We start from the raw sequence: 24,800 nt of genomic DNA, 5'->3' as shown, positions 1-24,800 counted from the left end.
AGACCATTAGACAAGTGCTCAACTAACTGTTTGTAACACTCTGGACAAACAGACACAGTTGCCACTTCACTGGCTACAGAGGAATATGAAGAGTCACACAGGGATTTAGTAACATTTGAGATAAACGCCACTCGCACTCTTAAACCAAATCACTTCTGTTCTGTTTTTGGGGGGGGGCAAGCTGTTGTATACTCCACTCTGTTACTGCTTTATAGAAACCAAGAATTAGAGTCCAGCTCAGACACACACCTTTCCACTGCAGCCCGAAAATACTCAACACACTCTCTTCATACAGGGCCTTCTTCAGAGAGTCCTCACAAGACCCTGCTTTACAAAAGAAAAGGGCTGCTAAGGAAGGAGTGCCCACTCTTGTGCTGTGGACACACACACCTCTTCCTGGCAATTGAGTCTGATGTGTGCCTGAGGTGAGAGTGTGTCCATGTGGTCAAATGTGTGTATCAGTCCAAGTGTGCGGGGGGGTTTGTCAGGTTGGAGCGAGGGTGTCTGCCCCCCTTTAGCTGAGGTTATACACTGCTGTCCTCCAGCAGTGGCTCCTTGCCCTCGGCCCCGCTGCCTTGAGGGCTGTGGGAGTGACTCTGTGCCCCGTTGCTGTGCTTCTTGTAGGCGCCAGGCCTCATGCCGGGCCCCGTGTGCTCTGGGATAAACAGGGCCACCAGCAGGGACAGCAGCACTGAGCATGCTCCGAACAGGAAGGGAGGACCTGGGATGATGGCACTCTGAAACATGACAGAAAAAGAAAATGTAGGAGGGGATGTAGGGAAAATAATGCTAAATACACATGTTCGCTTAACATGAAAAAAACAATATACTTCTGGTAATTTGTCCCAAAAGCCTACAAAAGGAGGACTTGTGTCTTTTTTCAATCTAATGAATTACAGGACTTAAATAACAAGAAGTTGGAAAAAATCAGAACCTCCAGAGTTAAACAAGTGGCTGGAAACAGTAAAGGCTATAGATTATTTGTATCATGTAACTTAAAAAGCAATCGATCGTTCAGGCTCACCTCATCAGTGGGGTTGGCCATGTTGGATTTGGCACCTTTGTCGTTGCCATCCGTGTCGGTCAGCTCCACGTGGAACAAGTAGAAGACGAAACCATAGAGAGCAGGGCCCAAGCCGTTACAGAGGCCCCGAATCCCAGTAATCATCCCCTGGACGACACCTGTAGGGAAACAGATAAAAATATTATACAAACAAAACCATGAGGAAGAATTCTGATTGATGCTACATTTCAGTGGTCAGTGAAAATGAGAATTACTGTCATTTCTCTAAGTTTTCAAGCCTTGAAAATACTACATTAAAATTCAACTGTTTTAAATTATTTCCAACACCTGTAAGGACCCTGTTAACAAATAGACCAGAGGTGATAGATGTTCACAGTTGAGAAATTTACCTTGTTGGTCGGGGTCTGCATTACGGGACACAATGGCGCTGATGGCGGGGAAAGTGATGCTGGACATGGCTGCAACAGCTCCAGCAGCCCACATCATCCTATAACCAACAACACATGGATGTTAAGGATACAAACACAATTCTATTTAACCTTTCAAAAATTGGATCTATGCATGTCCTTAGAGGCGAGTTAAAGGTTGTAGTATGATTAAAACCTTATAGGCATCTGTAACCAAACTGCATCTACAAAACAAGCAGTGCCTGAGACTTACATGTCCAAAATGTCAAAGCTTTTCGTCATAGATGTTCTTCCTAACCCACTGATGACAAACTAAAACCATGACAATGATGACCTGTTGATGATTGCTTTAGAGTTCTGGTAATTTCCTAGTAATCCCAAAGGTAGAGACATCAGATGTAATGGATACCGTTTATTTTTCTTAATCATGGAAAGGACTCCTTAATATATAATGAGGCCAACCTGACCTTTATTTAATTTAATTTTCTGGGTATTGACCAAAGCAGAGAGGAGCAACAAGGAGACATGTTGTGAATGTTTTTCTTTCAGAATCAATAGATAATATTGTTCCTCCGCCTTTCTCCTCCAGGCCAAAACAACAAGAGAAACGGGTAAAGTTTGTTATGATCTCACCTCAAGTAGTTAGACTCATACTTGTGTATGTGGGTGGTCATTGCACCTTTCTTTGTATTTACAGGTTTCAAGTGACAAACACACATGCAAAAACATGTGTTGTACAACTGCATTTGCTTTTAAAAATCATGCTTTGAAAGGACCTGAATCTCAAACTCCAATTTTCAAGACAATAAAGTATCTGTTCAGATGTTGGTAACTGCTCACAAGAAATCAATTTAATCTTTCAAAGTATAACACTATTTTGTTTCCTTTAAAGAGTCCCAGTCACCAGATTACAGTCTCACCACCTAGCTGGTATAAGTGCTAATGAGAAAGGCTATGCTGCCCCCTGGTGGTCCCTCAGCCTACAACAACGGTGGACAAAAACAAGGAATTCCACACACGTACAGTACATTGGACACTGCTTATGCAACTCAATGGAATTCTGTACTTGTCCCTTACAAATAAACTCATATACTAATCTTATCTAAAGTAAAAAAACACATGACAATTAAGCCTGTATGTGTGCAGTGTTAAGAAAGGCATTGGACCTGAAACACAGTGTTGGGAATCATTTAGATTTTATAGATTCTGGTTGTTCCCTGACTGCTTCAGATCCCTGGAATTTTATCTGAGTAATAAAACAAATCAAAATATACCGCAAGTGCAATTTCAGGAGCCTTGACCTCCACAAACAGTATTACGTGTTTTATTGGACTTGAAAGGTTAAATGAAAAGGGAAAAACAGAAATATTCTATCATGCAAGTTAGACTTTTGCTGTTTTACTGGGGTTGATTGAACCACCATTAACAGATTCAGAGGATTTATGACTATGACTGTGGTTTTGCACTGTGCTGCAGGAAATGCTTAGTCATCTTCTTTCCTTGCCTGAATTATAACCACTGAGTGATTACATTTCACTGTATTACAACTATCTGTTGAGAAGCTTGGCCATTGAGCTCCATGGATACATGAATAACAAGTGATGCAGATCGAAGCATGGATGGTCCAAACTCTTCTTTCAAGACTCGATAAGTGAACTGAATACTTCTTAATAAATCTCTTGTTCTTCGTCTGTGTGGTCTCTGGCCTTTTGAATGAATGTAATGGTAAGATTGTGTGTGTGTGTTAGAAACAAGGTGTGGAGGTTACTGACCAGGGCTGAGAGCCAAAGCCGTACCACGCCAGCTGGAGGATCTGGAATCCGAGGCCAAGAAGGATTGTGTTCTTGTTCCCTATAGAACGCATCAGGATCCCCAAAACCACCGTCTGCAAAAACACAGCACATTGGTCAAATAAGAGTTCTAATTTTTTCCAGCTTCTTCTTTTTTTTATTTAGTTTTCATACAGTATCAAATGTTAGTTAGGTTTTTAAAATCATATTTAGTCAACCTCATGCTGTTATTTAGTTTAGCTTTAGTTGACTACAAGTCTGGGCATTTTAGTTTTATCTTAGTCAAAGAAATCCTTAACTATTTTAGTTTTAGTCAATGAAAACTGTTGGCTTTTTCCATCTTTTTGGTCATCAGATTATGCTGAACATCCCAATGTTCATGTCAATTTAATATAGCCAAAACCATTAACTTTAAGCCCCCCCCCCCCGCCTTACACACAAAAAAGCCTAACTTTTCATTGACCTACCTAAATTTCTTTGTGATGAGCCTTAATGTGTCTCTTCTTTTGTGTTTGTGCTTTTGTTTGTGCGATTCTTACCAGCCTTTACATGATGACATCACGTCCATTCTGATAAAGAAATACACAAATTTTTTTGTTTCCCCCTCAGCCTCGTTGTGATGAAAACAGGCCAAAATATCACCTCATTTTTTTTATCTACAGAGCTTTTGTTGTCTTTGTTAACTTTGCCTGGCTTTCTGTAATTCACAGAAAACCAGTTGATGTAAGTTACTCTGAATCCTGATTGTGCTCATTGGGTGCTGCTGGTGTAGTTCTGATACAATAAACGCACTTGTGCAGACACAGACACAAACCACTACACCGGGAAGAAAACAAGTCAATATTTCGTCTCATGTTTTGGTGAAGTTGACAGTTGATATATAGCCACAGTTAGTGTTTTAATGATGTCAGTACTGTCTCATCATTGTCCTGTCTTAGTCATGGAAACAAGGTATGATGAAAAGTATGATGAGCATATTTTGTCATAGTTTTTGTTAACAAAATGAACAAAAGTAAAGGACGCATTAAGTCACTTTGCAAATTATAATCTCATATCTCACAAGTCTAGAGCCTGTGATAGATAGCTGAAATATATTAGTTGGTTAATCGATGGACAGAAAATGTATCTGCAACATTATTTAAAATTAATTTCATTTTTTCACTAGTTCCAGCCTCTAAAATAATAAGAGCTGCTACTTTTCTTAGTCTTTTCTGATAATAAACTAATTAACTGTTTTTTGGTTGTTTTGGACAAAATAAGTCATGTGAAGACCCTGTTATTATTTTTGTCTCCTCTTTACACACCTTTTTTTCTTGTTCAAGTTTTTTGCATACACAAAGAGTGCATCTTAAAGGCAGGAGGTGTGGTTTCCTGTACAGATGGTCAAGTGCTCTGATGCACTGACTTTACGTTTTAACCTTGGGCTCAGAGAAATCAACTTTTTTTGGTCATTTTATAGAGCATATAAGCATATTAATACTAAACCTCCAAAAATTAAGGAAGAAGGTTCAATATTACTCGTGATTCTGCTGCAAAAGTGTATTTTTTCAGTACCTGAGCTAGTATTGAGAGGATCCCCACAACAGCGATAAAGGCAGCAACTGTCTCTGATGAGAAGCCTATGACCTGAGGGTGAGAGAGCATTCAAATAACACGGGTTAGAACATGACAAGACAGGCAGTCAGATACAAGAGCACATATCTCAAACACTTCACCCATTTTTTACCCAACACAAAGGAAGAAGGGAGTTGTTTGTAGCCCTTGTGAAAACATGCTGTTTACTCCTGAGAGTACTGTTCTTTTAACTCCTCTTGTTCCCTCTGGTGTATTTGGGTCAAATGCAGCATCAGGAGTAGGGCAGCTGGTTCCAGGTGTGTATAATTTATGACAATGAATGTGGACTGATATATGATATAGTAACTTCTGCATAAAGGAAACAGAAGGGTGTGTAGAGTAATGTTAGCCCCATTGCTGCAGACCTACTTTGGTTTTTCGAGATGGTCGCAGGGAGGTATGAGACTGTGTGTGTGTGTGTGTGTGTGTGTGTGTGTGTGTGTGTGTGACAGACTTGCCTGACTGGTTTATCCGACACTGTTTACATAAAACTCAACTGTCTTTATTTTCAAGCAGTTTGGATAAGGAGCTCACACCCTGTCAGTTCTTCATGAAGCTGCCAGCTGCTTCCAGCTGCTACTGTACCATTTCATTAACGACTGGAGCTGTCCTTTTCTGTCTACTTGTGTTTTAAAATACATTAGTTTTCCTGCATTAGCATTCTGCTGAGACACACTGAAACAGGCCGCTCAGCAAACCTGCTGATCCCATCTTAAAGCAATGTAGGCGAAAGTGTGTGTTGGGCAAATTTACCCAGTGGTACTGAGATAATTCCCTGAGCTTTCCACTAGCAACTTTGGCCTATTATTAGCAACACAAATTAGCTTAAGTATGACACTGTCACATAAAAAAATGCCCATATTAACACCAAATTGTCCTTCTTAAAGGGAGAGTTAGGATTATTTGAAGATGGCTTGTATGAAGAACTTGTCTTTAGTTATAGTAGATGGCAATAGACAGGCCTCCAGTTTGGTGAAGTAGAGAGGAGTATCAGCACAAAAGATATTTTTTGCCGCTTAAATAAAGATCCACATAAAAAAAAGTCTGTTTAAAGTGCACGCGTCAGAAGAGCGTCAGGGCTTTATCTTGCTGTCTGGCAGTCTTTTCTGACAGGAAACCTCCAAACACCAATGGTGTAAACAGTAATTTTACCTGAGTTGCTGGTCTCCTGCTGCACTGATCTTAAGTTTTTTTTTTTGTGCTATTGTGAGACTTAAGTATTTTAAAAGGTTAGTTTAGATTCACCAAAGTCACACAATATGTAAAAAAAAAGAAAAACTAATAGACAGAGGCAGCCTAGCCTAGCCAGACTAGCAACTCCTGTGTTCTACAACATAAAATTATGTTTTTTGCTTAAGGTTTTGTTTGCTTTGAGGAGAGCAATATTTGTCTTATGTAACACTAGTTTCCCAGCAGAAAAGGCTGTCTGATGGAAAGGTAACGCAGTGAAAATATTCTTAAAGGCATAGTTCATCCTCAGATGAAAAATTCAGTCATTGTCTACTCATCCTCATGCTGACTGAAGGTGGAGTTTCGTTTTTAATTCCATAAAACACTGCTGGAGTTTTACAGGGAAACAGCATTGCAGACGCCCCAAAACAATGGAAGCAAATGGTGACCAGTTTTCAAACAGGAAAAAAAAGTGTTACAATAAAATGTCTCCATACTGCTCATCTGGTGTAATCCAAGTAGATGAGTAAGTAGATAATGACTGAATTTTCACTCTGAGTGAACTCCCTTTAATGTAGCCTACACTTAACCTGATATTTATTTTTTTTGGTGGCCCATTTCATTTAGAGCAGCTAAAATACATCTTGCTGCTGACCCCATTCACAGCAGTTCACTGATTTGCTTCCTACATCAGTACTCCTGTATGCTTCTCCAAACTGGGGGCATGCCGACTGTCTTCTACTGTAGCCAATACACTGACTATTGACAAGCACCTTGTGCAAGCCCAGTTTAGATAATCCAAAATATTTCTTTAACAAACCATAACTTCACCTAAAAAAAGTCTTAGATTCTGAGAAGCAAGACTTTTTTCATCCACTTTACACTTAAACATCTGTCTAATACCCAGACAAAGGAGCTGTTGGTTCAACAACATGCTGTAGTAAGTGTACATAATGTATCTGGACAATGTTTGTGTGTATCATCCAGTCATTTTGTGGCCTTTATGTGTAATCAATTATGTGTTACCTGTTTGAGATAGAGGAAGAAACTGGAGTACTGGCCGGCCTCAGGGAGGTAGGAGAGAAACACTGTGATACAGATGAGGAGCACTGTGGAGTCCTGGCCCACCTTACGCAGAGACTGGTCAAGAGAACAGCAAGAAAAAATTTAACTTGTTGCACAGCTAAATAATTCCAAACATAAGAATGTCTATATCATGCTGATTTAACCAGTGTCAATTTTCTGAGATGTGTCTTTTAATAAAAGACACATCTGCTGGCCAGTGTCCTGCCATTTTCATGAATATTTTAACTGTCAAGCTGCTGAAGTTATAGATGAAAAGCAGACCTTTAATATACACATATATATTTATGTTAATATACAATAAGTGCCTCTGAATACCATGGGTAGTACTGCAATGAACTCTGCATTAAAGGGATAGGCTGACATTTTTACAAGTCCGTCTTCAAACAATATTCATCCCTTATGTACACTGAAACAGGTTTTGCATGCTGTTATCATTCCTCTTGTTCACCATTTAAAGATTCCTTTTTAACATGCATCCAGTGGAAGAGGTGAAGGGAAAAACAGTCATTTTCTGCCAAAAATTTAAGAAATCAAGTTAGAATTACACTTACACCCATCAGCTTAACCTAAAATGATTATTTAGGCAAACTTGTCTTTATTCCAATAAAACACTTAATAGCTGTTAGAACACACTGCAATCAACCGGGTTGAAAAAAAAAAAAAAAAAAGAAAATGATCAACAAAGAGCATCATGTTATTACTCACAGCGAAGGGGTCTGCCTGCTCCCAGGAGATGGGTGCTCCCCATGACGCTGGCCTCATCTTCTCTGGCAGAGACTCCGGTACAGCCACCAGGATGAAGCAGATGTCGAGCAGAGCAATGGCTGTGGCCAGGATCACCACCAAGGTGTCGCCGTAGGCCACAGACAGGTAGGCTCCAATGGCCGGGCTGGTAACCAGGCTGGCGGCAAATGTAGCTGATACCTGGAGCGAGGGAGACAAAGAGCTGAGGTGAGCAAAACAGGAAGTGATTGATCTGTCCTTTCATGCATTTTTTTTAACTGTTTGACTCCTTGGTTGAGAACTGTTGGTTTTAAAAAATTGTTTACAAAATACAGGCATGATTCTTCCATGATAAATGCCTCCCTTGGATTACGTAAGAATTCAGGAGGTGTTTAAAGACACACAATTTAACAGGACTCTGTTGGGTCAACTATCTCCTTACCAAACCATATGCTGTGCTCCTCTCATGCTCCTGTGTGATATCTGCCACATAGGCAAAGATCACAGAGAAGGTGACTGCAAAAACACCAGACATGGAGATGACTGCAAAGTACCACCTGAAAGAAGGAAAGAGTTTGACTTGTCAGCACATACATACTAAAATGGCTAAAACTAAATGTTTTTTACATTTTCAATCCTATCTTTGTGAAGTCTATAATGTTAATATGTACAGCAGGCCAATTCAGTTACTTTGAAATTAGTTAAGTGCCATGGGCTCGGTGTTCACATGTCTGACCTGTCAAGTTAGGAACTGAAATGTGTAAAACAATGCACATTTTTTACTTTAGTTATATTCTACATAAATAAAAATAATTTTTTTTTGCAATGATTCCTTAAATGTGGTTATTAAACACTTGACAAATATATGTGATGGAGGCACGACATTTTACAATAAACATTTTTGAAACAGAAACTGAAACAGTAAAAACAAAATGCTTAACTTTTTTTTTTTTTTTTTTCATATTTATAAATAATCAAGGGTTGGATTCTGCCTACAGGCCAGCAGTTGAATGGGCCTATTGTATAATTTTTCAACCTTTTGACTAAAAAACAAGACTGAATAACTGTAAAGAGTTGTCCATGTTGAGTACTCACCATGGGCTGATCTTCATCAGTGGAATGGGTGCACACGTGAAGAAGACTGTAAGCAGCAAGAAGGACTTGCGTCCCCATACGTCTGACAACGCTCCAATCAAGGGAGCACTGAGAAATGATAATAGGCCCTGGAAAGGACAGGGACAGAATGAGTGGTGGGTGCATCAGAAAAGTGTGTTAAATGCACAACTTAAGTGAAGCTACCACCAGAGATTCATAGGGATTGTAATTCAAATATATGCACACACTGTCAACACAGCCAGGTTTTAAACTTGCAGGTTTGGTAGAGGGCAATGTCCAAAATGTAACTATAATATATGCAGAAAACTGCCCTTCTGGCTGACTCAAGTGGAAAATTAACACCAGGCACATTTTAGCTTTACTTTATCCTCTAAAGTCATTCTGTCACAAAGGGAACCAATATCCTTCAAGTTTTTTCTTTTATTGTTTGGGAAATTTAAAGTTCTGTTTATTGGCTCAAAGTCACATATCACCAAGCTCTTGTAGCTGGCATGGAAAAAAGATTTTCATTCTCTAAATTAATACATGAAGCCAGAGAAAACAAGACAGTGATGAAGAACCTAAGCCTTGCTAGTGTGAGGTCTGGTTTAAAGTGGAGGACATGGTGAAAAGCCAGATAACAGCGATGATCTTTCAAATGGCCTTGTCTTGCTAAAATATCTGAAATCATTTATTTTTGTCACGAAAAACACAGTTGTTTCTTTTTGTCCTGACAAAACAAACAAACCAAATCAATCCATTACAGTGACATACAGACAACAGACTGAAATATGTGATTTGTGGTGGCCAGTAATAGATCTGTCATCTCAGTTAAGTTTCAGAACATCCTCTTTTATTTGCAGATTGAATTATTTCTTGATCAGTGTTTAACAATACTCTCGGCCAACATGACAACAGCCACAGGCTTTGTTCAGACTGCAGGCAAATCAGATTTGTTTATCAAATCAGATCTATATAAGACAGGCTGTCCACACCGTTATTTCCAAGTTCAGAATTGTTTGTCCAGACATCACCAACATATATATGCATTGCTGTAGTAATAATGTAGGTGTTAATTATTATCTACACTGCTGACGCAGCTTGAGAAATTAATTATTTTTCAGAAAGACCAGGAGAAAAAAGGTCGAATTTAACCATTTGATTTTGAATTTAACCACTTTGCTTATTAAGGCACATGAGTAATAGAGTGGCTAAATTTTAAAAACATGTATACATACATATCACTATTCTTTTACTGCCAGGGCTGGATCATCTGACCCTCCATGCAATTGCACAGTGAAGTTGCAGATCAGGACTCCTTCGTCACACCAGACCAACTCAGTGATGGCTAGTATCTCTGATTAACTTCCATAACTCTAGACTTGATGTTTTATGCCACATTGCAAGAAACACAATAACACACTTTTAAAATTAACTTTTAAAATATGATTCGAGTGGCTGGACTGAGACTCATCAATAATATATCTGATTGGAATTGTATTTCAGACCATCACTAAATGTGGCTTGGATCTGATTTTTTAAAAATGCATTTCATGTGTTTTTTGCTGGCTGGACTTTATAAAATCAATCTGGGTGCAATTTGGCAGTCTGAACAAAGCCATAATGACAAGAAAAAAGAAATCTGTACTTTGTAACTATCTTTAGACCCATCTTCATTTCCCTGCATAAAGACAGTTGAGGCACTTCACCCTTGAGCGTGCTTCAAAAAGCTATTCTGTGGCCAGCTGGGGAACCTGCTGTGGTTACTGACCAGCTTGCAGGTGTTAACATGTCACTGAATTAGTGTCAAGCCGGGTGCCGCTGAACAAGAGCGCACACGCTCAGCAAATCTTCCAAAACCAAGACAAACTCGCGTTGCTGAAGAAGAATGTTACCAAACAGCAGCTTTAGCACTTATAAAACAAAAAGCACATGGCTGCTGGCATGTCTTACTCTGAGGATCTGTGACTAACAAACTGTCAGAAAATTCCAGAAGTAACTGTCAGTAATTCCAGATTTTCTTGCTAACATGCGAGCAGGGCTGTGTTTTGTCAACTCGCAGTCATGAGAGACAGACTATTGAACCTAGTTATTCTGTTTGTGTGTACTGATGTCTTACCTTGACACCATGGATAAGCCCATTCATCAGGAATGTGTGTTGGGGGAATGTCTGCCGTAATACCTGAAGAACAAACATGGATAACATCACATGAAGCCCCTTAATCCACATAGTTTGTTACACATTTCAAACAACAAACTGCAGTGATGTATATATACTTTTCAGAGCGAAACTACAGTGCAAGAGCAAAGCAAGTGTGATGATATTGGACTGAAATCTACCAAATGAACCAAATGATGATAGAGGATTAAAATTAACCATTGAGGCCTATGGCATAAAATTGGTTCTTATACCTTATAACAAAAAAAACCTAATATTGTACATTGTACACATTTACATAAAACAAATATTTGATCTATGTTTTCTGATACCTTCCATGTCTCTATGACCCAAATGTTGAGAATCATTAAAGTGGTTTAGTTTGGTTTTATTCTGTCATAACAATCTATACATAACACTTTCATATATTCACAAAGAAAACACAAAACAAACCAACAAACATGTAGAAAACAAACTACAAACAGCACATAAAAACTGAGTGTTATGTATAAAATTTAAACATGACACAGTATAAAAAAACACTAAAAGTTAAAATACCACAGTGTTCCTGGCTGTCATGACAAAACAGCTGCCTTGGCACTGTTACATTACAGACATGCTAATCACAAAAAAAAGAGACCTGCATATGAGTGCAGACTCCATAGGACAATTTTTTTGTATTAGAAGTAGGGCTGCATGATATGGTATAAAAAAAGTCAGATTGAATGTTTTGACTTAAATTACAATATGATTAGTATGAATGATCAATTTTGCCTCATGCTTTTTATTTTCAGTGACAAAAACTATGGAAATTGTGATGGTGTGTACTATTAAATACAGTCATCTATCTCTCCTCTTTCATTTTCATTAAATAAAAGCTTTTAAACCTGTAATAGATTCTTAATTTATTCAGTAAACAGTTACCATCACACAGCCAAAAGACTGAAATCCAAAAGTAAGATATCTTTGGATTTTGACTAGGGATGTGCGTGATTAGTTGACTATACAATTAAACGTCCACACCCACGCTAGTCGGCACCAGAAATACCAGTTGTTTAAAATATTTATCAATATTTAATTCATGCACGATGCCAGTTATCTGTTGCCTCTAAGATTTTATGCAGCCACTAGCCAGGGCTGCAGCACGGTCAGATGGCAGCCCCTCTCGCCTAGTGCGTGTGCCTCGCTCGCCCTGGCAACCCCGAATGTGTATATCAGCAAAGTTGGACAGATGAATGTAGACTGTGACAGAATAAGCTGATATATATTCACTCGACTGGAGAAATGTGCCCACATTAAGCACATACACAGACATAAACCTGCAAGCGGAGCTGCTGCTGCTGCTGCTACTATTACTACTAGCACTGCTAACGTTAGCCACACTGTGTGTCAGGCTGGCAGCTAACGTTAGCTCTGGGTCCTTTACCTGCAGACACTGTGACCCTCTTCCGTCTGAAAAGGCGAAGCACTTATTGAGTTGTCATGTTTTGTACATTAATGTGTCAGGCTTGTATTGCACAGCATAAAGTAGCGCGCATTTAAGCGGCATTTAAAGAACAATTTGGCGATTGTAGACTGTGATTAAAAGCTTTTTAGTGTACTGGTCTCTAGTACACTCAAACACCTGTAAACCGTCTGGCGCTGAAGTTAAATGCTAGGATCCCTCTGTAAATAAACATGGTTGTCATTCCTCAATTGTTACATCCTGTTACATTTACATTCAACTTTGGTCATAAAAGCAACAGACAACCTTTTTAGGTGTCTACTGTCAAATGTGAATTTGGATTTAAAACACATGTACAGCCCAGTCACTATCTTTCCACAGGAGCTGTCCCAAACATGTTTTGTGTTCTGTGACAACCCAATCGTCCACACTCAGCACACCAACACATTAAGAGACAGAAATTCATCAGCAGGGAGAGACTTTAAAGTTTGTGTTGTTCTATTTACACCCCGACAGACAAACTTACACACTATTACCTGAACACTTAAGTGACCCTAAATAGTTTTGGTTCACCAGTTTTGGTCTATAAGTTACTCAGTGTTGTCATGGTTACAGGTGACATTCATGGGCATTGCAAGACTGGATAATGAGACATTTTTACTGGTTACAAATGGTTCACTTCCCTCTGCTCTGTTGAGGGTGTACATTTATTCTTTTTGTAAACGGGACTGTCAGTCAGAGTGTAGCCATCAGGACCAGAGAACTTTACAGCCTCCTTCAAACCTGATTTATAAGAACCTACCAGTAAGAGCTGTGCAATGTCAGGGAGCCAAGTAATCTAATCTCTTTGTCAAATCTCTATTACATCATATTACAGCATTTGACTTTCAGTGACATCCGTTTGATGGTGTTTAGATGATTAGCTGTTTTGCTGGGAAACTGTTCTGTTATATATCTTTCTTCACATTGTAAGCAGCAAAGTAGGACAGATGATATCTCATGAAAATGGTCTAGTTTGTCAATATTTTGATCTAGAAAATAAAAAAATCAGGTTTTATGTAGGGCTGTGTCAGAATAAACTGGCACGTAATCACTTTACTGGAGCAGTTTGTAACTATATTCAGCAAAGACATGTGGACTTTAACCTGTAAGGAGAACAGGCTGCTGCTGCTAGCACTGCTAACGTTAGTGGCACTGTGGCAGCAAATGTTATGACACAGTCTGAAATTAATTACACATGGGTGCTGTGATCCTGCTCGGTCTGAAAAGATGATGCATTTCATGTGCTGATGTCATGTTTTGAAAGTTAGTGTGCATTGTTTAAAATGTACAACAGAACGTGGCAAACATATTAAATACATTTTTGTTATGGAAGAATGTGATTAACAGTTTAAATGCTGTTTGATACTCACAATACTGGACAAAGTTTAACCTTACTGTTTAATATTAACTGTGCTGTGCTGGCTGTTTTTTAAGTGTTTTCCTACTTTGAGACTAGTCGTCTCATCTAAATTAAAATTTCAGTTTAAACAACGGGGAAATTAGTTGCCAGAAATATCCCTACTCGAGACTGCAGTCTTTTAAATTTTATTTTTATTTTACTAATTTTACTTTGTGTATCACAGATTTAAAACTAAAAGGATCTTTGTGGGAATTTAGGTGAAAGGGCTGTTCACGTAGTTAAAATCCATCAAATGTTCAGTACAAAGTCCATAAAGTAAGGGTGTGTTGCAAATACAGAGTGCAAGTTTCACTGACGCTGGTGCGGGAACATGAAACCCTGGTTTAATTTAGGGCATGTGAAACTTGACAGAGGCTAAACAACAGGATCTGGTTATTGTTTAGGGGTACAGAGGGAGAGCTCGTGGCACAGCTAAGACACCCCTCTCGTCCTCTAGGAGTCACTTACCCAAAACACACACACACATGCGCACGCACACACACAGACTGTGAAAGCTCAGTGAAGACTGTTGCTGCTGGATACTAATGAAGCAGTGCGCTCATTGGGAGCAGTGAAGCAGTCCCTCTCATCTTCAGGCGCCCTCTGATTAGTCCAAAATGCAAATCCTGCCTCTGCCCAGGGATCTTGAGGGCAACAAACCCCCAGTAATTAATGCTTAACAGTTACACATACAACCACCTCTTCAAACAAGAGACTGTTGAAAAGCATGCATTGCATAAGCCTGTCTGGTTTACATGTGGCTCACAGATGTTTGCTCATCATTTGTTTGAGATACCAGTTTTTACCCAACGTAATTAACGTTAGTAGAGAAACCATCCAGGTTAAAAAAAAATGGACAGAAATTCAGTACACGCAGAGCTTGGCTGAAAAATGTAATGCTACTCTTGGAAAAAGGAAACTATTAATACACAATCCCTGCTGGAACGAAATAAAGCACATCTTCATCATGAGTCATCTTAGCACTTTGCTTACAAATTATATCTGGTTTTCAGGAAACCAACATCTGTCTTTTTAATTTTTGACTGATGATTTTCTGGTGTCAACATTTTTGAAAAACACAGGTTACAATTTGGAATAAAAACCATATGAATAAAATGCTGTTTGAGTTGAGAAAATATTTAACATTCACCTCCAGACACGTTTTTAACTCTGCTATGATTCATATTTTGTTTAACATGGTTTTCTCAAGTGAAAAGTGAAAAAAAAAACAAAACACTGGAAATGGACTGGAAGAACATCTACTCTTTCTCCCTCACTGACAAATTCTGGATCTGGCCTTGCACCAGTGAAAGGCCATTGTGCATCAAAATGACTAGTATTAGCATCAGAGGAAACACTGAAGAGATTCAGCTGCACATATTTGACCCAGACTCAGAGAGGAGTCTATTGTCCAGCAAAATTGGAATCTACCAGATAGAGGCGGGGTCACAATTTTAATAAAAAAAAAAAAAAAAAAAAAAAATCAAAATGTAAAAAGTTGATGATCAAATCGAATCACGGATTTAGCGAATAGTGACATCCCTACTAGCAGATGAATCAGAATGGTAATTTTAGCTAGCATCTTTTGTTTGTTAGCTTATAACTGCACAAACATGTCCCCTTTACTAGAGAAATTTAAAAACACCTCCCTAGTGACATACTTTAAACAGACACAAGTCAGTATAGTCAATGTCAGACATTTTAGGCAACATAAACGAGGGCCACCACTGAAAAAATGACAGCTGGAATCACCAGTCAAAAGTTGGCTCACATTTTCTCTGTGAATCTCTGAAAGCTGCATCATTATGTACTGAGCAATGCAGGAACAAAAGCATGTCAGTCTGTAAACAAACCAAGTCTTAAAATTATCATAAACTACAAAACTAACTGTGATGGAAGTGAAAAAAGATGAGACACGGAGTGTGATGGTGGACAGTGAGGCAGGGCAGCTGCTGCTCCAATGCTCATAGGAATGAAACGACTACTGGTTTCATGATACAGTCCCTGACGTTCAGTATTACCATTTCAACTTGTAATTATTATTAAAGCCATGTTTGATTACTGTGCTTTGAAAAACTCACAGTACATACTGTGCAGCGTCAACCAAAGTTAGCCACGGTCTCCCCGACGCTGGTGCAGTAGCAGTTTGTTTTGTGTCAATGAGAACACTGTCATTGCAAATAGGGTTGCAACTAATGGTTATTTTCACAGTCGTTTTACTGGTCAATTATTATCTCGATTAATTGATTAATAGTTCTTTGTTTGAAAATATCAGAAAATGGTGAAAAATGTTAATCATTGCCTCCAAAAGCCTAAGATGACATCAGAAAACTTTTGACTTTTTTCTTTGAAAATTACTCAATCCAATTAATCTATCAAAATAGTTGGCAATTATTTAATCTTTGATCAATCGTTGCAGCTCTAATCACAGGACATAATGGACATAATGCCATTTCAAATCGTTGAGAGGTTTTCAATATAAAATCTGGTGAAATTACTTCAATTTGCAGGTTAGTACTTTCTTTAACAATTTCAGTAAATTTTAACAGAACTGAGATAACACTGATACGCTGTGATCATTTTGGGGACAATAATCATGATTGGGGTGTCGTGATTCTCCAAATCAACAATTCCATTTGACTTTAAATTTTAGGGTTGTGATTCAATTTAAACATTTTATCATATAACAGCTGTAAGGTACGTGGCATTGTCTTTGAAGCGTGAAGTGGGTTTTCCCTTCAGACGTGCACAGGATGCCACAAGTCTGCAGGAGTAGAGAGTACACTTCACTCTGGTTATTACTGTCAGTGAAGTCAGATTAACCACTTTTGAACCAGACGGTGGTACAACCTCCTTTACTACTGTCCACTGTGATTGACTCTGGCAGCAGAAATGCTCAGTGCTGTGCTGGGATTTTATGACTAAACCATAAATAAAACACACACTTTTACTTTCCTTGACTGTGTGAAAATCTGATATTTTTCAAATCACAGATGACTACTAAAGGAATTAAAAGGTGAGGAAGGCTAAAACATGTGACTCGTGTAGGCTAATACAATAATTTAGTGGCAATGAACTGAAAAAAAGAGGAATGACGAGTTGAATCTTTGTGTTGAACAGCCAAATCCAAATTGACTGACAAAATTCTGAGTTGAGCAAACCCTAATAGAAACATGAGAAAAACACAATTTTGAGTGGAGGGGATCTTTAAAACACAATATTCTGCAGTACACTAAGGTGAATGTGTGGGGTTTGCCTAGCAGGCATCTGTGCTGTGGACTGACAACACAAACCAGTGACCCTCTGGTAAGCCTTTTCAACAAAGAACTGGTGCTTAGACAATACAACAGTTTGATGCCCTTTTCATATTTCTCTGTCCATTAGTGCTTGGCAAAACATCTGCCAACACATATGCACAGGAAAAACAACTGCGTCACACAGGGCCTTGCTCATTTGATTAGGAATTCAATCATTCAGACACACTGATGGGCCTTGTGTAGTTCCAGTCAATGGGAAATACCACTCTTTGGCTAGATTTCCAGAGAACAGAGTTGTAGGCGTAGGAATACATTACAAACCGTTATGTCAGTTTACATAACAGTGCGAATTTACGTGAATTTGAGTGTGTGCATGTATCCTTGCTTACCGTGAGCATCGGGGTGGTAAGGAGACCCCATGCAAAAAACTCCAGGAAGATGACAACCACAGCATGGTAAACACTGGGCTCACCGATTCCCTGAGGCTGAATGGAGACATACAAAGAGAAAGGTGATCAGCTGAGAAGCAACACACAGTTTTGCATGCATTAAAGTGTCTGTCAATGGCAACACTTTAACAAATCAATCCTTACACACTGGTATCTATTTCAAGGCAGCATAATACAAAAACTCAGCAATGCATCACCTGATCCTGCTGGACAGCCCCCAATTCGGTAATTTCTCTTGCTCAACTGTCTGTCTGTCTGACAGGAAGAATACTGCCTTAGCCAATTCCATGCTGAATGTTGAATTAAACAAGCCACTAATTGTATTAGTGTATTTTTTTTTCTTTACTTGAAATTCAAATGTCAAATTTCCTTTACATAACTATTAAAGTATTCTCTCGGGAACAGAGGTCTTGTGTATTGTGAGCATTTTATTGATACCAGCATTAATACTCTTATTGATACTACTCATAAGAATTTGACATGAAAAGATGTGAAAAGATTCAGGAAATAGTATTACTTCTCTGCAGAAACAAGTTTTATTGTTTCCTAAGTTATTGCATTTAGCTGTATTTTCATTAAATTTAGCAAAGTGAGCCCACAGTTTTGAATGTTTTTCCCTGTCAGCTGTTTACAAAACATAACATAAATACCAATAACAGTACTGTTTGTCCAAGAGCTTATCAATATTTTGGACTAGTCAGGAGTGAGTACCAGTTTAGCACTGGTCCTCAATACCCACCTGTACACAGGACACAATATACTCATACACAGCAATCACTAGATTTACAACCATGCAAATAATTTGACTACTTTTAAATCAACAGGTTAAGGCAAATTTTGGACTAAGGAATTTACATGAATCATGGTGACTCCTTTAAAGGGCCAGTTCACCTCCAGAATCAAAAATCTATATCTTTTCCCCTGGTCTATTGTGCTATTTATTCATCTAGATAGCTTTGGTGTGAGCTGTGTGAGTTTTGGAGGTATCACCCAAAGACATGTTGGCCTTCTCTCCCATATAATGTGACTGAACAGCACTCTGCCTGAAGTGATCAAAGCACCAAAAAAAATACACTAAAAAAATCAAAACCAGTGTCTCTTCCCAAAAATCAGGACCTGGTTACTCAAGATAATCTCCATCTTACATTATTGTACTGTAGAATCTACTAAAACTACTTTAGAATCTGCTACTCTCTTTTTTACTACTTTTTGGTGCTTTGCGCACCACAAGGCAAGCACTACTTAGTTACACTATATTGGAGAGGCATCTCTGCAGCCAATATCTCCAAAACTCTGCAACTCACACCAACAAAATCTAGCTGGATAAACAGCCCTTCAAGACAGGGAAAAAAATGTGTATTTTTGATTTTGTGCTGAACAGTGCCTTTAAGCTGAGTTTACAAGCCACCACATAAAATCAAATGCATCCTGCAAACAATCAAGAAACGAATCTAGTTTTGTTTTCTACACCGATGAACCTCCAGAGAATCTCATCACAATCTGAAACTGGTCTATCTGCTGCCAAAATTAAATAGTTTCATTTTGTCACTGTCACGAGCCAGTTTATTTTTGTTGCTTTTCTGCTTTGTATCTATTCTACAACATGAGCTTTGCGGTGCCTGCACAGTAACAAAATTAAAAATCACAAAACAAAAAGCAACAAAGCTGCAGACACGCCAAGACTAATTTAAAAGCAGGCGAGCACTGCCTGTGACTCTATTAATTCAGTCACACCTACTCTAATTACAACATTAAGATGAGTGAGACAACATGGTTTTGCTGTGTGACATGTGCAGTATTAGACATATTGCATCATAGTGCCTTACTCTGATTATAAATTAATTTTGTTGAGAACAAGTTTATGCAGAGGATTCATCTGATTTCATATACAGCATAATCAGTGATTGTGTTGCCTCTTGAATAGCACAATATTTCATTAAAGATTTAAAATGATCAACAAAATGCTTCAGTATTTAAGTAAAGCATTTCTTCCTTTACATTTCTCAGCCAAGTACCAAGCTGTTCAATATAACAAGTATATTCTTTTCTATAGTTTACTGGGTCACTATAAATACAGACCTATATCTGTGGTGAGTAAAACACAAATAGACATCCTTTTAACTGGCATAAAACCGACTCCCCGGAGAAGAAGTCACTTTACTGCAACAGTAAAATCTATACAAGCCTGTAAGGTGAAGAAAGAGTATGGTGGCGTGAGCGTGGATGCTGAGTTTTGGCAGGAAACACAGTGAGGTGTGATAATTGGAAAGTGAAAAGTAGGCCAAGGCCAACTTAACAGACACTTGCTGTTAGTTTACTTGCTCATGTGGTTTGTCATTTCCCCATGTGGAGAGAGTGATAGCGTCACAGAAAACCAGTCAACAGGTCTGATGACAGACTGACTGGGTCGCAGGAAACAAATCAGAGGAAACCCCCCTCCCCATCCTTTTTGTTGCATATGCCTATGGTCACACCACCTGCTTCACTAAGAAAATGAGGAACAATCTGTAACTGTCTCATTATATGAAAGTTGCAACTTCCTATCGTTTGAAATAACAATCAGTTCACATTTTGCTATTGACTTGTGAGTGTCTAAGCCGATTAGATGCCAAGGCTGGATCAAGGGCTGGATGTGGAAAGTGAAATCTTAATGGCTGAGTGGTCAGACCTAGCTGGGGTAATACAGTAAAAGGCAATACCAATCATGTGAATTAAACACTTCATTGGAACAGAGCCATATCATGTCACGTGTTTAAAATATTTACAGACACAAGGTTGTCATAGGGATGACAGGACCATCACAGAGGGAAAACAACAGTTTCTGGTTTTCGTCATTATGATTACAACTCTGTGTGTCTACATATGAATATCCAGCATGTTTGGCATAGCTGTCCAACTGATTACATAACCAGCACTGATGCCTCACTGTATTTATAACAATCCTACCATACTCACTCTTTGCCAACAGCCTAATTTGGGACAATCATCACTTACACCATCTAACATGCCGCACTTCAACTTGCGGCACGTGGGCAAAATTTGGCCCCAACAGGGTGCCGGGAGGCCTGCCGACCATTTTCTAATTCACAATGAAAAGAAAATTGATTCACACCGTTTTCCCTGGAAGGAGGGACAGATATGTTAGTTTTGTATGATGGGGCTGTTGGTATCAGGGAAGGCTGATCTTTGTGTGATGACCTTTCAGGCTGTGCAAACTGCAGTAGGATCAGACTGTGAGCTATGCATGGGAAGACAACTACTAGCTGAAGAGGAGCAAGTCAAGCAGAAATACAGATAATACTGATCTGATAAATGTGTATTTCATAATGAAAGAGCTTAAAGGGGCAGCTCACATCAAAATCAAAAATACAAATTTTTGACCTCTGACCTGTAGTCCTAGTTATCCACCTAGATTATTTTGGAGTGAGTTGCTGAGCTTTGGAGAGATTGATCATAGAATTGTCTGACTTCTTGAATATAATGGAACTAGATGGCATTCAGCCTGTAGTGCTAAAAGTACAAGAATAAAAAAATAAAATAAAAAATAAAAATCCATTTCCAGTGTCTCTTTCAAGAAATCATGACCTGGTTACTCAAGATAATGTACAGACATTGTTGTGAAAAGCTTCATACAGGAATAATTTTCTTTCTAGTAGAAATAAGATTGTTCCAGGATAATTCTATAACAGAAAGAAAGTAGTCCTGGTAAATTCTACTCACACCATAACTGCAAATAACTAGAATCACTGGTATGACAGCTGACTACATGACTCTATTGAGGAAGTTTGAAGCTTCCAGATGAGGGCACATTATATGACAGTTTTATCATATGTGGACTACAGGTGTCAATTACCCAGAGAAAGAAGAATATGCGTGTCAGAAATAAAAACAATAAGCCCTGACTGATATCTGACCAATCAGTAGCACTATATTTTGAACAGCCACCATATAATTTAAACGCAATGTCATGTTACACAGTCGATGTTAGCTTTAACAGTACTCAATGTTTTGCTTTTCTGGGATCAGGGTGCAAAATTAGCCTTTTTCCCAAAAGCCGAGTGGCTGGTGAGTGTTCAAATTTTACCAGCCACTCAACAAATTACCACAGTTTTTATCTATTTTTTGTTTTGTTGTTTTTTTGTCTGATGAGTTAAGCAAATCTACCAGCCATCTGCATATTTTACCACCGTTTACTTGGTAGCTGGCGCTAATTTTTTGCCCTGCCTGGCGTGTTGACTTAAACGTTGTGTTTGCTTGTTTCCAACCAACGTTTCCAAATCCAGTGTTGAAATGTCTTACTTCACCCATTTCTATACCACATTATCGACTGAGGACCTCTTACACTGTCATCTTTTTCTCTTAAACAATTATCTAGGTGACGCTGGTACCAAAGGTGGCTTAAATCAAGCTAGATATATATACACACTTCAACAGGGTAAAAATAAACACAATTAAATACATATGCTAGTGAGCTAATGTTAACCTAGCCCCAGTTTGTGCCGCTTGCTGATGCACTGTCACGCGAAATTTCAACAAGATTTGTACAAACGTGAAGTAAGGTTAACATCCAGTGATGGTTTAAGGTAGATAAACACATATCCTGAGTTAACTGGATTATTATGGGAAGATACAAGAAAAACAAAGCTAACGTTGACATTAGCCAGCTAACGTTAGCGTTACCTGAGCTGACGTGTAAACGACTAGCAAACGCAGGCCGCTAACATTAGCTAATGATAGTTCATAGCTAGCCGTGTTAGCCAGTTAGCGAGGCGGACCCAGCTAACGGTTAACATTATTCGCTGGGGCAAACCATCGATAAACAAATGCCGTTTCAACAACTACGTTTTCAGTAAAATTAACAAAGCTGCTAAGTAACTTCAGCGGCGGAGAGACAGTTTAGCTCAGTGGCAAGCTAAGTTAACGAAGATAAATAAATATTTAACTCACACTTCCTCCATCTTTTATTATAATTTTCTTTGCAAGAAGAATGCTGCGGTTCAGCCGCTTTTTCTTCTTTTTCTCCCCCGTCATTGTTAACTTATGTCCATTCTTGGTGTCAGAGGGTCATCGTTGCACCTATCAAAAGTAAAATAATCTACTGATTTCGGCTACTACGCTCATAACACCTCAGCAGTCGGCTCCAGGCAGCTAGCAGCGAGCTAACTAAATGATGATTTCTCATCCCCACCTCACTTCAACCCGTCTTCCTGAACTAAACATTGACCCGCCCTCCCAATGCAACGCCCCTCAACGATTGGTTGGCTGATACAACGGCAAGTCCAGACTACGCATTTGATTGGCTTAGAAAAAACATTGGTGCCATTGATCCTCAAATAGTGATTTGTGAACATCCCACCGCGGGTTCGGTGTACAAAGAGGAAATCCCTTATATGGTAGCTGGTTGTGTTTACGAAGAGAGTGTACAAGATGTTCAGCTACTTCCTAAAACCCGTTAAAACTATTAATTGATCATCATCGACACAGAGTTAATAAAAATGATCCCATATCACAAGATGTCTGAAATTTACAAGTCAGGCTCTTTAAAGCGTGGTAATCCTAAAAAATCCAAAATTAAACTTTTTTCATGAATCAAGGAAAAACCACCGACTGTATAATAAACTAAAGAAACGATCATAATCAATTTAAATAAACAAAATTTTATTTTTGGTATTAAATATCACATCCATTGCTGCAAATGGAATGAGACTCCTTCAGTCTCTATTTTCTTCCACCAATTTTCATTTCCCCTCTGTCGTTTTAACTCTAAAATCTCTGACATTAGGTAGATAAACTACCTTTTCTGGTAGCTGCTGTGTTGAAAGTGTCAACTATATGACGTGTATGTAAATGTGATGTTTTTATACCTGTGCTCTATTTTATATTTATTTTTATATATTTGTAAAACCTTGCCTGTTTTCTTTTTGAATATGTTTAGTATTAGGTTCAATTCAATAAATACATTTCAGAAACAAAATAACAGTTCTGTTTATGTTGTTACTGTTATAACAGTAAATATCTGAAAAGTTGTTAAAATAGGTAAGCTGTCTCTCCATTTAACATTAGGCTTCCCCTAAAAGATCATCAAAGTAACAGAAAATATCCATTAAATTAAACCTGAGGTAGAATTTTATCAGTCATTTTAAAGTATAATCAAGAACTATAGAAACTGGAGTCCATGAAACACATTTCAGAAACAACAAATGGTGCTCACGATGTTTAAATTCCTGAGAAAAGCATGTGGCGGGAAATGATTCAAAACGAAACCTTTTGGGCTGGAAATATGCCATGAGTGTGTGCAGCTGCAAGAAATTTACAACATATCATTGCAAAAGCAGGGGAAGTTTGGACTTGGGAAATGCATTTTAATAAAGATTAAACTAGGGATTTTTTCTAACAAGAAATGAAAGTTAAATTTAAAATATGTTTGGAATATGTTTACACAGTGCACATTAAATAGAATGGTCTGCTATAGTTTTCATTCACAAACTCATTGACACAAAAGGGCATCTCTTTTCTTCTTTAGAACTTACCTTCTTTAGTACAGTTACCTCACAGTGAATCACATTGTGATTTCAGATATACAAGATTTTTATAATTAGTTATTATATATAAAATACATACTGTTGTATCAAAATGTTGTATGAAAAAAATTTAACCAGTGTAATACATCATTAAAAGTCCTAACATACTCATTTAATATAAAATAAAATAATGGACAGATATCTATTCAAACAATCTTTCACTCTTTCATAAGCTCTCACTATCAGGTGCCGTTTCTTTTTGTCTAGGTTTTGGGGTGAACCATCTGGCCGAAAAAAATAATTTCATGATCTATCTATCCATAATCATGATCCACAATCTAAAATGCAATCTTTTGACTTGAAATAGCCTATGAATTTATCCATTTGCACTATTAAAACACAAAACTGCACTAAAGATACAACATAGGTTTGAAAATGGTGATTTCATTTTGAAGTTGTAGAGTCAGTTCTGTTTACTCATGTACACTGCCCTGTGTTTTTGAAAAGTTCAATTAACACATAGCAAAAAGATAACGTATTCATAAAAAAACATTATTGGCAACTGAACTGAATTGTTTACAAAGCACCCAAGAAAGAAATATGTGAAGTAATGCATCCAAT

At 38.3% G+C, this 24,800-nt stretch overlaps 1 protein-coding gene across 1 annotated transcript; it reads right to left on the bottom strand.

Annotated features, from left to right (window-relative positions):
• Positions 1 to 231: 231 nt before the first annotated feature.
• On the bottom strand, positions 232 to 22,846 carry slc71a1-2 (solute carrier family 71 member 1-2). The gene is made up of 12 exons (XM_084732835.1): positions 22,606 to 22,846; positions 17,599 to 17,694; positions 11,029 to 11,091; positions 8,910 to 9,037; positions 8,257 to 8,371; positions 7,797 to 8,015; positions 7,032 to 7,145; positions 4,776 to 4,847; positions 3,204 to 3,316; positions 1,414 to 1,511; positions 1,025 to 1,182; positions 232 to 737 (listed from the first exon to the last, which is right to left on the bottom strand). Exons 1-12 carry the CDS (start codon positions 22,687 to 22,689, stop codon positions 525 to 527), a joined length of 1,473 nt encoding a protein of 490 aa, XP_084588961.1. The 5' UTR covers positions 22,690 to 22,846; the 3' UTR covers positions 232 to 524.
• Positions 22,847 to 24,800: the final 1,954 nt, after the last annotated feature.

The sequence above is a fragment of the Lutjanus erythropterus genome, chromosome 12 (genome assembly GCF_056507025.1).
Source record: "Lutjanus erythropterus isolate fLutEry1 chromosome 12, fLutEry1.hap2, whole genome shotgun sequence".
Lineage (NCBI taxonomy): Eukaryota > Metazoa > Chordata > Actinopteri > Lutjaniformes > Lutjanidae > Lutjanus > Lutjanus erythropterus.
The sequence above is the reverse complement of the archived record's forward strand: the minus strand, read 5'-3'. Positions and strand labels throughout refer to the sequence as shown.